Below are 16770 nucleotides of genomic sequence, written 5' to 3'. Positions count from 1 at the left end.
CAGGAGAAACCTAATGGAGGACCATGGGGAGGAGAAAGGGGAAAGAGAGTTGGGGAGAGGGAGGGATGCAAAACTTGAGAGACTATTGAATGCTGAAAATGAACTGAGGGTTGAAGGGGAAGGGAGAGGGGGGAAAAGAGATGGTGGTGATGGAAGAGGGCACTTGTGGGGAAGAGCACTGGGTGTTGTACAGAAACCAATTTGACAATAAACTATTTTTAAAAAAAGAAAGAAATAAAAAGGAAGCAGTGAGAGGTAAATAAAAATTGGAGGGGAAGAAACCGATAATGCAGATAAAAAATTCACATCTACATTAGAATCAGTAAAGAATAAAATCAGATATGGAGAAAAATCATAGGCAGGAAAAAAAAAAAAGAGAAAGTGACAGAGTTGACAGGATTCGTAAATACACAGGCAAATACTCAAGAAAAGCATATGGATGCTTTTGGTTTCTAAATACTAACCAAAGAATATTCAGAGACCAGGGGCAAAAATTCTGAACTGTGAAATCTAATTCTAGAAATTAATGAAAAGCAAGTACCCCCTAAAATCTTTTAGTAAAATTCTGTAAAGCTAAGGAGGAAGAGAGTAGCATATCCACAGGGTAATTAGCAGGCTGAACTTAGACTTCTCTATCACAATATTAAATGCCTAAAGATGAAGGAATAATACAAACTTTGGAGAAGATATTTGGAGAGAATATTTCTATTCACAAGCAGGTAATCATTCATGCCAAAAGTCAACAGAAAGATTTCCCAGCTAGAATGCTGCTGAAATACCACCCCTTTTTAATATCTAAAAAGATTAACTGAAATTTAAATGATATTAAAGGAAATCAGTGGAATTCAAAATATTAATGCATATTCTCCAGCTTATACAATAATCCAAAAAAGTAAAAGTTATTAATCTTACCCTTATTGTAAGTGTAACTGGATCACTCTGTTTTGGTGGTTTATTTGGATTAAACTCTGTTTTATTATCTCTTAGGAACTGTGGTTTCAAAATATATCCAGAACCACCATTATCCAAAAATTTCCCATTTTGAAGATCCATAGGCAGACCAGGGGTCTGAAAATTTAAGGCCACTGTGAGAAGAAAGTATTTTGATATTGTCAGAAATTTGAATGTACAGTTAAACAGACACAGTTAAAAGATGAAATGAAACCTAATCATGGATTTTATATCTCTAAACATTTTTTTAATTTTTTTAATGTTTTATTTATTTTTAATACAGAGAGAGAGCATGAGAGGGGGAGGGGCAGAGAGAGAAGGAGACACAGAACCGCAATCAGGCTCCAGGCTCTGAGCTAGCTGTTAGCACAGAGCCTGACGCGGGGCTCGAACCCACAAACATGAGATCTGACCTGAGCCGAAGTTGGAGGCTTAACCGACTGAGCCACCCAGGCGCCCTATCTCTAAACATTTTAAGAGCAAGCATCTTAGGCAATTAATTCCTGATTTTAAGCATTTCTTCCTGCCATGTGTATATTAATTTATGAAGGTGAGTATCAAAGTTTAATTTTTAAATTATAACTTTGTGTTAAAGGTCAAAATGGCACACATTATTGCTTATAGAATAGGAATGTACAGATCAGATGACCTTCAGGAAATATAATAAAGAAAATCAGCATACTAAATGCCAGAAGAAAAGGTATCAAGTATATTATAAACTTTCAGGTCCAAGGGGATTCTAGTATCACTTGAAGAGAAAGTGAGAAATAGGCAGAGAAATAATTGCTGTTAAAATATAAAAATATATCCGGGGTGCCTGGGTGGCTCAGTTGGTTAAGCATCTGACTTCAGCTCAGGTCATAATCTCACAGTTCATGGGTTTGAATCCCACATAGGGCTCTGGGTTGACAGCTCAGAACCTGGAGTCTGTTTCAGATGCTGTGTCTCCCTCTCTCTCTGCCCTTCCCCAGTTCACACTCTGTCTGTCTCTCTCTCCCAGAAATAAACATTTAAAAAGTTGTTTTAAATAAAAATAAATTAAAAAATAAAAATACATCCATATAGGCTGGTAAATAGCCACTATATATAGTACCATCCCTTCTCCCCCCAACATCCCTTTACTCACTGATCCTAACCCCACTATTCCCCCACCACAAACCTATCCCAATCCAGGAGCAGAGGGCTTCACACGTGGTACCTTCTGACTGGTTAGTGCCTATGTGATAACAGCTAATCAGTTTGGAATAGGGAAAGTCTGGTAAATACAAATAAAGCTATGCAATCTCATTCACTTTTCAATACTGTGAATGCAGAAGCTGGTGTAAAGTATAAAAGGTAGAAGTCACTTGATTTAAAGAAGCCCTTAGCAAATCCTTCAAAGAACTTGATATTCACTGTCCTCTGTCATGCATTTGGATTTCTTTTTTTAATTCCTACCCTTCCTATGCTAACTCTTCATGAATTTAATTTCCATGTGCCTAATCCTCATTTAGATTTACTCTCTATGACCCATTTAGGAATAATTTAGGCTCTTAAAACAAATGATTCTTCATGATTGTCTGACTCCAAAACACCCAGGTTCAAAAAACATACTCAGGAACTCTTTTCTTATATCTTCACTAATTCACAAAATGAATTTACTTATTTTTGCCAAAACTCAGTGTAACATACCCATTTGACAACCTATATTCCAAAATTCTTGAGGATTAAAATTAGAGGAGTCTGTTCTTGTTGCTTTGGGATAAATTCTGGTAATGAACCTCATGGTGTGAAGAACAAATTCGTGGGCTAAAAAAAAAATAAGAACATCATGAGAGATTTCACACAAATTAAATAAACTACTATGCCTCTATATACTACAGGATTCTAAAATTGTTTCAGTACTTTTGATATATATTGTTTTAACAAAAATATTTGCAATTCATGGAAATCAAAATAAATCCAGGCCTTTGGTTGACAGCACAATTCACTGTTATTGAGAAATTAATCATTTTTATTAGATAATTTTATGTATACTAAGTGTTCACTTGAGAAAAAAATTATTAAATAATATAGTTCATTTTTTTTCACATCCAGATTAATCTCACCTTGATGTAAGAATATATAAAAATCCCAAATAAAATGCATCCATTAAAAAAAACTGTATCTTTCTTCAATTTGTCTTTTTTTTCACTTTGGTTTTCACATTAGGGCAGAATCACATGTAAGGCATATAAAGAGATATAATGCCATCCAAATTACTCCAGCTGAATAGCCAACGGATTCTCAGGATTGAAAGGGACCTTAAAGTTATTCAATTCAGCTCCCAGCCCTAGCCACCACAGCATCATCCCTCAAATTCTTCCTATGTCTGTTTGCATCTCTTCATTGAAAGAAAACCTGCTACCTCCGAATACAGCAGACCCCTCTTACTGCTGGTTTTTCTTTCCATAGTCTCAGTTACCTACAGTCAACCAAGGTCCGAGGCAGATCACCGAACTTCCGACAAATCACCAGACAGTTGCTTGTACCCTAACACTGCATCACAACACCTGCATCATTCACCTCATGTCACCACGTGGGCAGGTTACCGTCTCACCTCATCACAGGGAGACGGGTGAGTACAGTACAATAAGGTGAGAGAGACCCCATTCACATAACTTTCATCACAATATAATGTTATAGTTATTTTATTTCATTGTTAGTTATTGCTGTTAATCTCTGTGCCTCCTTTATAAATTCAACTTTATCAATAGATATATATGTATAGAAAAAACATAGTATGTGGAGGGTTCAGGACTCCACAGTGTCAGGTATCCAGTGCGCATCTTGGAATGTATCTCCCATGGATAAGGGAGACTACTGTGGTTCTCATCATTGCAAATGTTTTCCTTACTGAGATAAGGTCTAGACTTACAGTTCATGCACACATGCACACACACGTGCACGCGCACACACACACACACACACACACACACAGTCCATTTGTTTCTTTGTTTCTACATATGTATTCTTATAAGTTTATATATATGCACATATTCAATTTAAATTACTTGAGATTCAAAAATAATTTATGCCCTTTACCATGGGACATCTTCAAATTTTTGAACACAGATTTCATGTTTCTCCAAGCCTTTGATTCTTTCACAAAGTAGTTCCTGTTCCCACAACTACTCCTGCTAATATGGTGACCAGGATTAGGAGAAATGGTTATTGCCTCTGGGCCATTACCTTTGATAATCAAACTAGAATAGGATCATTATCAAGTAAAAAATTATAATTATAGAAGTTAAAAATAATAATTAACTTCATCAGCTCTTAATTTTAGAAGTTATACACTCCTTGAGAGAAGGTTTATTTTGAAGCTACTCATGTATAAATACACCTGTATGTCCAACTTTCCTGATCCCTTACCCATCCCTAAACAAGATGTTTATCTTTTGGTAAAACGTATACTCTTCTGGATCTTAATTTTGCCTATCTACAAAGTGATAAATATGAATGATCACTAAAGACCCTTAACATAATATCATCTTATTACTTCTGAACTTGAGTTTAAGAAATTAAACATACTATGTTATTATAAATGCAATTTATGTTCACTTTAGACAAATGAGAAAATCAAAGAAAAACAAAAAATAAAACTATGTATAATCTCATCACTCAAAAACCAGGTAACCTCTTAGTATATATCTTTACTCTGTTGTCATATGTATGTTCTTACTGTTTTTATTTAATACTATTGTTTGTTCCCTTTTTTAACTTCCATTTTTTACTTAAAAATAATATGAAAAATAATTCCACTTCAGTAATATTAACCTACTATATTATTTTTAATTTTTTAAATTTATTTTTGAGAGATAGAGACAGCGCAAGCAGGGGAGGGTCAGAAAGAGAGGGAGACACAGAATCTGAAGCAGACTCCAGGCTCTGAGCTAGCTGTCAGCACAGAGCCCGATGCGGGGCTTGAACCCACTAACCGTGAGATCATGACCTGAGCCGAAGTCGGACCCTCAACCGACTGAGCCACCCAGGTGCCCCAGCCTACTATATTATTTTTTAATGACTGAAATGTCTCCACACATATGAAAAGTTGTTTCTGATTTTTCTGCATTATAAATGTAGTGACATTTAAGTTTTTAATAATGATGAACATTTATGGAGTATACCTTTGCCCCACAGCATTAAGTATTTATTATTGGCTTTTGGTGGAAGAAAAATACTCTATACTCTTTCCAAAGAGACCGTGATGCTATACTTTATGATTTGACTCAGAATTACCCAGTCCTTTTTCAAAGTTTGAGCAGGTGGCTAACACAATGAGAGTGAGAGAATTAGAACTACTTTTGCTGTGCGCAGAGGTCTTGTCCCCTTGAACAAAACCATCCAATAGTTTGAAAGAATAGAGGCTAGCAAAGTAGGTCATTCAAACTTAAAACCCTGTTGACAATATTCATAGAAAGAAATATATTTTATATGATACACAACACCATAAACACACATAATTGTTTCATAAAATAATACTCTTACTACATCTCTACCCTATTATTCTATTCTATTCTATTATAATCTATTATTTTAACTGTGGTTCAGACCTACTGAATTTATTTCAGACATAATCTACAGTTAGAAAACAATCAATAATCCTCTCAGTCTGAAGAGATGAGCTGAAGTATACCTCAAAACACTTTGGGCACTGGTGGCCAGCCCAAAGACGTTAGTCAACAAATATATCAGAACCTGTATTTTCAAACAGCCAACAGCTTTTTTGAGTCAGTTGCAGGTGCTGATTTTCCTGCCATGATGTATCTACACAAGATGATAGATTATATTTTTTAAAAAAGGATTTGGAGAATCACCTGACTGCTGAGTTAATTGCTTATCCCTTTTTACTTTTTAAAAAAAAATTTATTTTTAAGAGAGCATGAGAGGGGGAGGAGCGGGGCGGGGGGTGCAGAGGATCTGAAGCAGGCTCCAAACCAACAGCAGAGAGCCTGATGCTGGTCTTGAACCATGATTTCATGACCTGAACTAAAGTGAGACGCTTCACCACTTGAGCCACCCAGGTGCCCTGCCCATCCCTTTTTCAGCTGACGTTATTCCCCACCATACAAGTCTAAGAAAAGGGTAGAGTCTACTTCCCATCCTCTTTCCAAGACTTTGCATCTTGGGCTCTAACAAACAGAATCCTCCTCAGGTTCTAAGTCAGAAGAGGGCGAAAAGAAGCCGCAGAGGCCAGCGGCACCACTGCAGATGCCCTGGGACAGTATGCGCTCTGTAAAGCCGTCTGACAGCCTGGCCTGGATGCATGTCCTCACTCTCCTTCACCTGGGACATACAGCTTGTATGTTTATTTAATTGTCTATCTCAGATGCCTGCTGAGTCTACACAGTTCACTGTGGCTCTGTGCTCTCTATCATGAGCCTTCATCATGTCCCTACAGGGAATCTCACCTTTACACTGCTACCAAAGACATCTTTCAAAAACGCATAGGGGATGGTGTGACTCCTGAGATTTCAATCTTCTGTTTGCCTTTGATTCCAAGACAAAGTTCACTTCCTTGTAATTTGGCTCTGCCTACCTCTGCAACTTTTGTCACTCACTTCTCTCCTCTACAAACTGCTCACCAGAGCTCCCCATACAAAAGTGTCCACACTGGACATTCTCTAACGAAATGTCATGACTTAAAGAAATTAATTAAACAAGTTTTGTGAAATAAAACTTCATGTGACCTGACGCATATAGCCTCTTTTTAAATCACATTAAAAATGTTGAAATTTTATGAGAATATTGTTTTTTATAAATGCCATTGATCAATCTTGACATCTTAGCAGTGAATAAAAGTTGTTTAAGCACTTCATCTGTTTGCATCATAAGAATTTACCTCTCAGCTTTAAAAGTTTTCGGGCCTCCGTCTCTCCAATAGAACTACTTTCATTAAATTGCTGATACTGTCTTGAATGCTGAAAGCTTCTGAACTTCTCAGCTTTGGTATAAATGACAAGATCAGATAGGGCCATAGCCACCTTTACCTTTGTGGTATAAAAAGAAAACGCAGTAATTTCATATTTGTGCATGAACCCTTTGAAAAATCCGTTTTCCAATAAGGAAAATACACTTTCAGATCAATTACATCAGTCTTTTCATAATAGCATCTCCTCAAAAACCATTTGGATTATGTCAGTGTGATTCTTTTTCATGATGAGAGTATTTAATGTTAACATGAGACACCCTAACATCTAAAACCTTAACTAATGTAGCAAATATTGAAGATAGAAATTATTAATATTGTCTCTTTCCCAAATATACGTTTATGAATTTTACAACTTTAGGGTATTTTTTCATGAGTAAGCATGCTTCCAGTGTGATCTAACATTTGGGAATTACTTCTGTTGTATAATATACAGTTGCTTTTGGACAGCCCAGCATCCATCTCCTCTACACATCTCTTAGCCCCTGCCCAAGTTTTGTTTTGGGGAAACATCCCTTGCTCAAGCTCAATCCACGTGCTTAAGTATTGACAATATTGCTCAGACCTGGCTAATCAGAGCTTTGCTTTTTCTTGCAATAGAAATGGACTCAAGGATGTGCACATCGCTGGATCATAGCCAAGCACAAAAAAATTTGCTTGGTCATCTGAGATAAATAGGTCTTCACTGGATTTGTGCCTGAAAGCATATAAAGCTAGAGCTTTGCAAAGTCTTGCACCAGCGTAGAAAAAGAAGGTCCAAAGTTGGGGGAAAAGTCCATTCTGTGAACTTTACTTGAGACACTATACTACATCATTTCTAAAATTCAAAGACCTTTCCCTGCACTTTTCATCAACATGGGCTAATTACTTAATTCACATTTTACTTAAATCAGCTGAATTAGTTTTATGTCACTTGCAACTCAACTTCTTTTGTAATGCTAATTTGCACACTTATACTATGTATTATTACAGTGATTTTCTTCTGACAGTATGGTCTCCTTGAGGCCAGAAATTCTATGTTGCTTATATTTTGCACAGTGCACAATGCCTACTACCTAAAAATGCATAATATTTGACCACAGAGAGAAATTTAAAACAGCTAATGCAGGAAAAGAGATAACTTTAGAATTTTGTTTCCAATGTTAATTTTTTCCAGACAAGTTTTAAATGATAGACTAGAATTTTTATAAGGAGGAAAAAGATGTTTCCCTCCAAAAAGTTTTTTAATTCTCCACCAATAAGAAAATAAGACAACTTTTCCATCTCTTGTAAGATTTTCACAAAGTGTCATCTTACCTTCCTTTTTGTGAAAAGTGGTAATCCAGCTGTGATGATCTCTGTTCCCCTTCCTGGATTGTTTTCTGAGCCAGCCAATGCTTCTGATCCTTCAGTTTCATCCACTTGATATATCTCTTCACATTCCTCTACCTGACCATGCTTATTAGAACCTTTTCTGTCATGGGTTTCCTTTAAGGTTCCTATTTTCTTGTTCTTAACTAATATTTTGTATTTTAATGCCTACAGAAACAATTTGAAAGAGAGATACAATTTCACGTTTACAGGGAAGTTTGTATTTTAACAGTTACTGAAAAATCTTTCGCCATGTTTTCAGTTAGCCCATAGTAATAAAATATGTAAGAACTCCATCTTTATTCATACCCCTATTAAAAACCCTGATAAAAACCAGTGATACTATAGTATCGACCCAAATTCACCCCAAAATAAGCCTGTTATAATTTGGGACTTACTGTAGCTCATTTCTCTTGTATATTCCACAAATTGCTACTATTTTTAAAAGTTGACACACATGAAAATTATATATATCTACACTTATCATATATATTTATATGTAATTTATACATATTATATTTAAATCTAATATATTTTACATATTACATTTATGTATATGTTAAAATACTTGCAATGCAACAAAAGTTAGAATGTTACTACTTCTGGTAATGCTTCCAGTCACTACTCTGTTATCCAACATTAAAAAGTATTAAATGAGATCCGGTATTCAGAAATGTCCATTGTAATGTTTGACACCTAGAATAGGCTAAATTTAAATTAAATATTTGTAAATCTTCTTCATATTTCAACTTTATTTCTCCACAAGCATCATCAACAATATTTCCATCAAAACTAGGAGCATGGCAAAATTTTCCATTAGGACCCCTCATTCTAAATCCTAAGACTTGCACCTCCTTTCTTTCCCTTAGTTATTCCTGCCCTTTTCAACTCTTAATTAACTTATCAACATACTTACTAAATGCCTGCTATGTTTTATATATAATGCTGCAGGAATCTGGACTATGAAGGAAAGTTCTTTTCTTCAAGGAGCTTTGATTTGTCCCTTCCCTTTGTTATCCTCAGGTACCCACTAAAATTACTCCATCATGTTGGGCCTTCTATTACTACGGCCCTTACATTACTCTAATATGGAGTTTACCAAAGTGCATGATGCAATCACATGCATCAAAGCATCACCTGAGTGCTTGTTAAAGGAACTGATTCCTGAGATCTACTGCAAAATTAGAGAATCGGAATATTGCATTGTGGGGCTAGAATTATGCCTTTGTAACAAGTCTGTAGGCAATTCTTTTGTATACCAATGACTGAGTATGAGAAAATGACTATTATCTCTAATTCCTCATTTACCCATTGGAAAGCATCTAGTTACTGTAGCAGAGGAGCAAAAACATTAATGAAAACTACATATCTGGCTGCTAAGAAGTTGATTTATAAATAATAGGAGAAGGGATTCTATTTCTAGAAATCTAAAAGCTATTATAGTTTCCTGAATTAAACCATTAGATTAAACCTTAGATTACATCTTTATTAGATTAAATCTTTGATGATATGTTTCCACACTTTGCACAAGGTCTTTAATACCTCTTTCTTGCCACAACTGAACACATGTAGTCTGTGAACATTCTTACGGGGTGAAAGAGTCACAGTGTTTCCATCTGTTCAATTGTTTTTGTCCATTTAAATCCTACCATGTATCCTATACTTCTCATCACCAGTGTTATAAGACTTTCATCTTTAAATTTTCCACTCATATAAATAAAATAAGGAAAAATATTTTTTAAAATTCAAATATGACAAAAATACTGTTCTACATACCAAAATGATGACATGTCAAAACTAAATTATTGATTGTTAGAATTATTGATTGTTAGACGGTACTATCATGTAAAAAAAAGTTTATCACCTGATGAAATTTGGGGTGAGCAGAGTAGGCTGGGAGAGGAAACAGAAAAGAACTGGCCAGAGAAAAATGAGGAAAACCTCATTTTTGCCAAATATGTGGCATTATGGGAGACAGTGTTTCAAGGAAAGGAAGGAAGCTTCCCATGATTGAATGTTATGAAGGAAATAAGGCAGAGGGTGACTAGAAGAACTCTGTTAGAATTTGCCAGTAGGAAAGTCTCTGGGGACAATGAGATACTTACTGAGGCACAGGTGGAAGAGAAAGTTCATCTGGCTTTTGAGGAGATGAGAAAGTGGAAATTTGGGTTGACACAAAGAATAATAAAGAGATAGCTGAAGAGAGATCAAAATCATAAGGCTGGAATGGGGTTGTTTTTTTATAAACTAAGGACTTGAGTATGCTCAACTGAAGATGGAAAGGGGCCCTTAAGAGTCAGAGAAATTGAAAAGAGTTGATTAAGAAAATAAGGAAGAAAAAGGAAACCTTCCATCCAGATGCTAAGGAATTAGAAATGAGCTTTATTTATAACCTAGAGCTTTGTCCCTTTCTGAGCTTTTGCCTATAAAACCTACCAAATCCCTGTGGCCCAATATTTACTGACATGAAACTTTGGACTCATAGGGATAGGACACACAATAAAAATTTGAGTTTTTACATTTATCTCCATATATTCTCTTTCTCAAAATATATTAACCTAAAAGCTTACAGGAACATTTCCCAAGCAACACATTGCAAAGACACACCCCTATAACTGCTCAAGGCTAAGATTTTTCATTGATCTCTAACCCCGTTTTATGGATCTACAATAATAGTAACATGTTTTATCTTTTTTGATTAAATGGGAGCTTCTCAGACAAAATGTTACCTCTGGTGAAGGTAGTTTGTCTGGAAAATCATCAAGTATATCAGAAAGCAAGGTATCTCCAAAAACAGACTGCAAAGTGTCTGCCATCACTTCTTGTTGAGAAGGGGAGCAGTGATTTTCTAAAGAGAGCACCACTGGGTAGTCAGATGTCTGAAAAATTAACCATTACTATGGTTACTGATCAGAATTCCTCAATGACTGTAATGCAATTAACAGAAACAGTTAATCTATCTTAAAACTTACATTCAACGTTCTGTACCTTTGCAAAATAAGTATTCTTTAAGCTAAAAGTACCTTTGAGTTTGACATAACAGGGAACATTAAATCTGTATAGGAAGGAAGATTGTTACTGTTTGTAATAGAACTATAGGCAACAACAGAAGAATCCAACAGTGAGTACTTGTTTAAATAAATTATGCCACATCTATTTAAAGGAATGATACAAACCTGGTAAGAAGGAGGTAGAGCTATATATACTACTATAGAAAGTCATCTATAATATAGTCTTAGAAGGCAAAACACAAGTTGCTAAAGGGAAAAACTCTACACTTTAATATTTTAAGCATATATGTTTGCTATATATATATTTATTTTCGATACTTTTAAATGTGAAGGAAAAACTGTAACACCAGTAAGTAGAGGAAAGTTAATTTTCTACATTTTTAGTTTTAAATTCTACAATCAAAACTCATTGCTTTATCATTATAAACAAAGAGAAAGATATAATAATAAAGAGAATCTATTAAGTAAAGAGTACAAAGTACAGTCACCACTGTAAATTTGAAAGGCACCACAAAATAGAGAAACAACCTTCATTCGGGGATCTCATTCAAAATTATTTTCTTTGCTTTTTTCCTATATAATTACCAGGGCACAAATTTACCAATTTGTAAACAAGACAAGGACTTGAAAGGTCTGCCACATTATTGCAGAGCTTTGAATAGGAGATAGAACATTATGCCTATTTAATGCCTTAGTATATTGGTATCTTGTGGCTACTATAGCAATTTGCCAAAAATTTGGTGGCCTGAAACAATGGAAATTTATTCTTTCACAATTCTTGAGGCCAAAATTTTAAAATCTGTTTTACTGGCTAAAATCAAGGTAGCAGCAGGCTTTAAGGGAGATCTATTCCTTGCCTTTTATAGCTTCTGGTGGTTGGTGGTTCTATTCCTTGGCTGTGGCCATATCACTCCAATCTCTGCCCCTCAGCTTCATATCATCTCTTCCTTGGTGTGGCCTTAGGGCCCACCCAGCTAATCCAGGGTAATCTCCTCTTCTCAAAGTCCTTGATTTCATCACATTTGCAAAGACTCTTTTTCCAATAAAATAACATCTACAGGATCCATGAATTAGAACTTTTGTAAGCCTTTGTTCAACCTACTACCATAACCTTATATCTACTCATATATATATATATATATATATACACATATATATATATATATATACACACACTGACTTTAACATCAAGAGAACAGTGTAAAATTTTTTCCCAAATACAAAAAGTGATTCTGAGACTAGGCAAAGTGATGACCTAGCAGACAGATTTCTCAATTAGTCCTGACTACACTCACGTGGGAGATTTCATCCTTTAATGGGGGGGGGGGGTCTACTGTGGTCCTTGGCTCTACATTCAGGGAAGGCCCTCTTGTTTTTTATCCTTGGCCACATCTTTTTTTCTTTTTTTAAGTTTATTTATTTTGAGATAGAGAACATGTGAGTGGGCAGAAGAGGGGGAGAGACAGGGGGAGAGAGAGAGAGAGAGAGAGAGAGAGAGAGAGAATCCCAAGCAGATTCCATGGTGTCAGCACAGAGCTCAATGAGGGACCTGAACTCACAAACCATGAGATCATGACCTGAGCCAAAACCAAGAGTCAGACATTTAACCAACTGAGCCACCCAGGCACCCCAATTCCTTGGCCACATCTAAAGTAGGTGTTGAGGAGTTTGCTTTCCTTAATGCCAGGCAACTTTTGCAGCTCACTTCATGACCAAGAGTTGTTTGAAGGCTCCCTTAAGACTCAGATTTGTGTTTTATTTTGCTCTGTTGTATTGTGTTGTGTTTTTGGCAATGTAATTGCCTTAAAAAGTTAGACTTCTTATATGCCTGCTTCTAGTAAGTTACAGGTGCCTGCAAATATACTCAAAGTTCTTAGCTCATCATAATTATCAAACCTATTTTATTTTACTGCTCTTTCTTCCCCAAATTAATGGTGACTATCTCGAGTAGAAAACTGAATTTGAATTCTAAACTTTACTGCAAAAATGAGTGACCCTGTCCAAGAGTGTTACTCCATGCTTTTTTTTTTCATACCATCTTTTTCTCTTTTAAAAGTTGTATGGGTTTCCATCCTTGTGAGGCCTTAGAATTTGAAGATTGCCTCAATTTCCTCAGTTACCCACCCTGAATGAAGTGAGAGAGTCTGCTATGCAAATATTTGGGAAGAGTATTCCAGAAAGGGAACATGAGATGCAAGGGCTCTGAGATGTGTCTGGAGAAGAGCAGAGAAGCCAGAATGGCCAAGTGAACAAGGGAGAGATGAGTAGAAGTTGGAGGTAAAAGAAAACAGATTAAACATGGATTTTAGTTTGTATTTTGAGTAGGACTGAAGGTTTTGAGAAGGGGAATGACATGATTTGACTTGCCAAAAAGTTACTCTGGCTGAAACAGTGAGATGAAACTGCAGGAGAACAGAGAAAGAAACAGGAACATTGTATAGAAGCCATTGTAATAATCCAAGTAAGAGGCGATGGCAGTTACCCAGGATGGTAACAATGAGAATGAGGAGAAAGGGTTAAGCTCACTGTATATTTTGAAAGTAGATCCAAGAAGATTTGCTAAAGAACTTATTTAAGGGGTAGAGAGAAATTAGGGGAGAAGGGTTAAGGTTGGCAATAACAATTTAGGCTTGAACTCAGGAGTTAGCAGTAACTGAGATGGGGAAGACCATGGGAGGAAGAAGAAGACTTGGGGCTCAGTTCTAAACACGTTCTGTGAAATATGCAAGTGGAGCTGTCAAATACATAGCTGCCTATATTGGTATAGACTTCAAGGGAGAAATTTGGGTAGAGATATAAATTTAGAAGTGATCAAAAATTGGAAGTTTAAGAGAATCAATGCCATATATCAATGTTTTATACTAAAGTAGAAATGTTCCATATTTTATATGTATACTTTGTACATTTTTAGTACTTTGTACTCTCAAATATGAAGCAGTTATTTAAATTTGTGGTTTTTAAATTATGTTTATAGTTATAGATAATGTATTGATCTACTTAGGAGAACTTTAAGTTTATCAAATTTATAAATTTAATTTATTAGAAATGCACTGTTTAAGTACTCAGTAAGATTTTGTTAATTCTCTTCAGTGGCAAAACAATTGAAGTAATTCAGAAAGTAAATCAAATATTCTAACTTTATAAAAACAATTTAAAATATTAAAGGTGCTTAATTAGCTACGTTTATAAATAGAACCAAGTATTACTTAAAAATAAGTGATTGTAAGCTGAATTTAGAAGTGCTCAAAAGATCTAAATCTTTGAATATCTAATAAATCGAACAATTATTTTAAAACCCAAAGTAAACTTCTAAACATTCTTTGCTTGGGGTGCCTGGGTGGCTCACTTGGTTAAGTCATGATTTCATGGCTCAGGTCAAGATTTCATGAGCCGTACCAGGCTCTCTGCTGTCAGCACATACCCCCCTTCAGGTCCGCTGTCCCTCTCTCTCTGCCCTTCCCCTGCTTGTATGCATGCTCTCTCACTCTCTCTCTCAAAAAATAAGCTTTAAAAAAAAAAAAACGTTCTTTGCTGTATGAATAGCTGCCATCATAGTCATAAAAATTGTCAACAATCTACATAACACATTTTGACATATGTTATCTTATATATTGAAAGCAAAGTAGTTGAATATTGGTAAAATATTTTCTATTATATAGACCAGTATTTATCAAACTTTTTTTTGGCTATAACTCATGGTAAGAAATATATTTTACATTGTAACACAATTACACATGACAACAGACACACACACACAATATATAAGTATATATCATATGTAATTAAATAAAAAATTCCCTGAAACATGCATTATACTGAGATTAACTTTGATAAATCTACCTTTAACTATATACTACATAAATCATAACACACAATTCGAAATATCACTGATCTATACTAAGCCCAAGCATTATAGGATTTTGAAACAAGTAAATTATATTGTGTTTAGATAACTATAATTTAACAAAGATACGCACGTACTAAGAATGCATATTTGTGTATTGCTTGGATAACAGTTTTAAACAAAAGCTTGCTGGTGAGGGTATAACCATGGTATACGATAGGTTCATTTTGTGATCCATCCCAGCAGTCAATTTCCAGACAACGGCATCCTTTCACAAGGGCACTAACAAAATTTAAACGAAATAAATGGTTATTTCTGGATCATTAAAAATGTATATCACAGTATGAAATTATCACAAAGACTATTCATGATTTTGCAATAAATGCAGAACTGAATCCATAATAAAGACAAATTGTTGTGTTACACTGAACACACTTCTCTTCTTATTTTCTGTGACCACAGCCTGAGGTGGAAGTAATAGTATCAATTCCAGTTCCAGCACCATCAAGATGATATGATGTGTGGTGCTGTTGACTCTGAATCCTGCAATTTCTCCCTATTTCTTACACTCTATTTTCTACAAGAACAGGAACTAAAACTTCAGTCTCAGAAAAAAATGTTTGTTATATATAGTTCACTATCAGTAAACATTTGTTGTGTTTTTGTTAGAAAAAAATGGGAATTTTAGGGATGTAAGAAGAAACATAGAAGGCAGACAGAAGTGATCTCCTCAAATACAATCTTGGAAGAGAGATGGAATTGAAAATAAGGCTGATCTGAGACCCAGGATCTTAGAATAGAGAGCCATGTGTCAGGGTGTAGATCAAAGAAATCCCCTGCAATACATGGAGATATTTTTCTCATAGAAAACCAAGTTAGCACTTGTTTTCCAAGAAGTAGATTGGGTTATCCCGCTGTCTCTTGGTCAGTAGTCTTCAGTAAGGACAATTTTATCTCCTGAGAGACATTTGGCAATGTCTGGAGACACTTTTGGTTGACACAACTGGGAATGGAAAGGAGATTTGCAACTGGCATCTAGTGGGTAGAAACCAGGGCTACTGCTAAGCATTTTAGCATTCACAGAAACAGCCCCCCACCCAGCAAAGAATGATCTGACCTCATATATGAAGATCTGAAAAATGCTGTCCTCAACCATAACAGGAGAAGAGAATGTGGTCTCAACACCAAGTACTTGATATAGAATCAACAGTTCTTCCAAACAGAAATATAGAGTACCAGAGACCATATGAGAAAATGGACTTTTTCAATCTAACACTTCTTTGGGGGGTCAAATTTAGTTTACTTTTGAAGTGGATGACTTAAGAAATATTTAGGTAGGAGTGTTGAGAAAAACTAAAGCATTTATGACCCCAAAGTCCAGGTGCTGAATAAAAAAATAAAGAGACCTTATGCTCCTTGGGAATAATATAGATGAAAGGTAGAGATAATCTGAGTAAGTAGAGGATTAGAGGGGAAGAAAATTTACAAATCTCATCTATCTTATATTTTCCAAAAAATGAAAAATATAAAATTAAATAATTAATAAATTATTTCTTGAGGTTTGTTTTTTAAGGCCACTTTGGTTTTACTTTTTAAGTGCACATGGCTTTATTCAGGTCTATAGTGATGTACTGTAATGTAAAATTTCAAAGTTTTGTTAATCT

The 16770-nt window shown here is 35.3% G+C and overlaps 1 protein-coding gene across 2 annotated transcripts in view; it reads right to left on the bottom strand.

Moving 5' to 3' along the window:
• The window catches only part of PLCZ1 (phospholipase C zeta 1), a 50536-nt gene that overhangs the window by 11922 nt on the left and 21844 nt on the right, over positions 1 to 16770 (bottom strand). For both annotated transcript variants that reach the window (XM_029954620.1, XM_029954621.1), the window contains 6 exons: positions 15244 to 15388; positions 10981 to 11130; positions 8198 to 8419; positions 6815 to 6962; positions 2623 to 2739; positions 913 to 1085 (listed from right to left, as the gene is read on the bottom strand). In XM_029954620.1, the coding sequence (XP_029810480.1) occupies positions 913 to 1085; positions 2623 to 2739; positions 6815 to 6962; positions 8198 to 8419; positions 10981 to 11130; positions 15244 to 15388 (955 nt within the window). The remainder of the gene's footprint in view (positions 1 to 912; positions 1086 to 2622; positions 2740 to 6814; positions 6963 to 8197; positions 8420 to 10980; positions 11131 to 15243; positions 15389 to 16770) is intronic.

The sequence above is a fragment of the Suricata suricatta genome, chromosome 10 (assembly GCF_006229205.1).
Source record: "Suricata suricatta isolate VVHF042 chromosome 10, meerkat_22Aug2017_6uvM2_HiC, whole genome shotgun sequence".
In the NCBI taxonomy this organism is placed as follows: Eukaryota; Metazoa; Chordata; class Mammalia; order Carnivora; family Herpestidae; genus Suricata; species Suricata suricatta.
The sequence above is the reverse complement of the archived record's forward strand: the minus strand, read 5'-3'. Positions and strand labels throughout refer to the sequence as shown.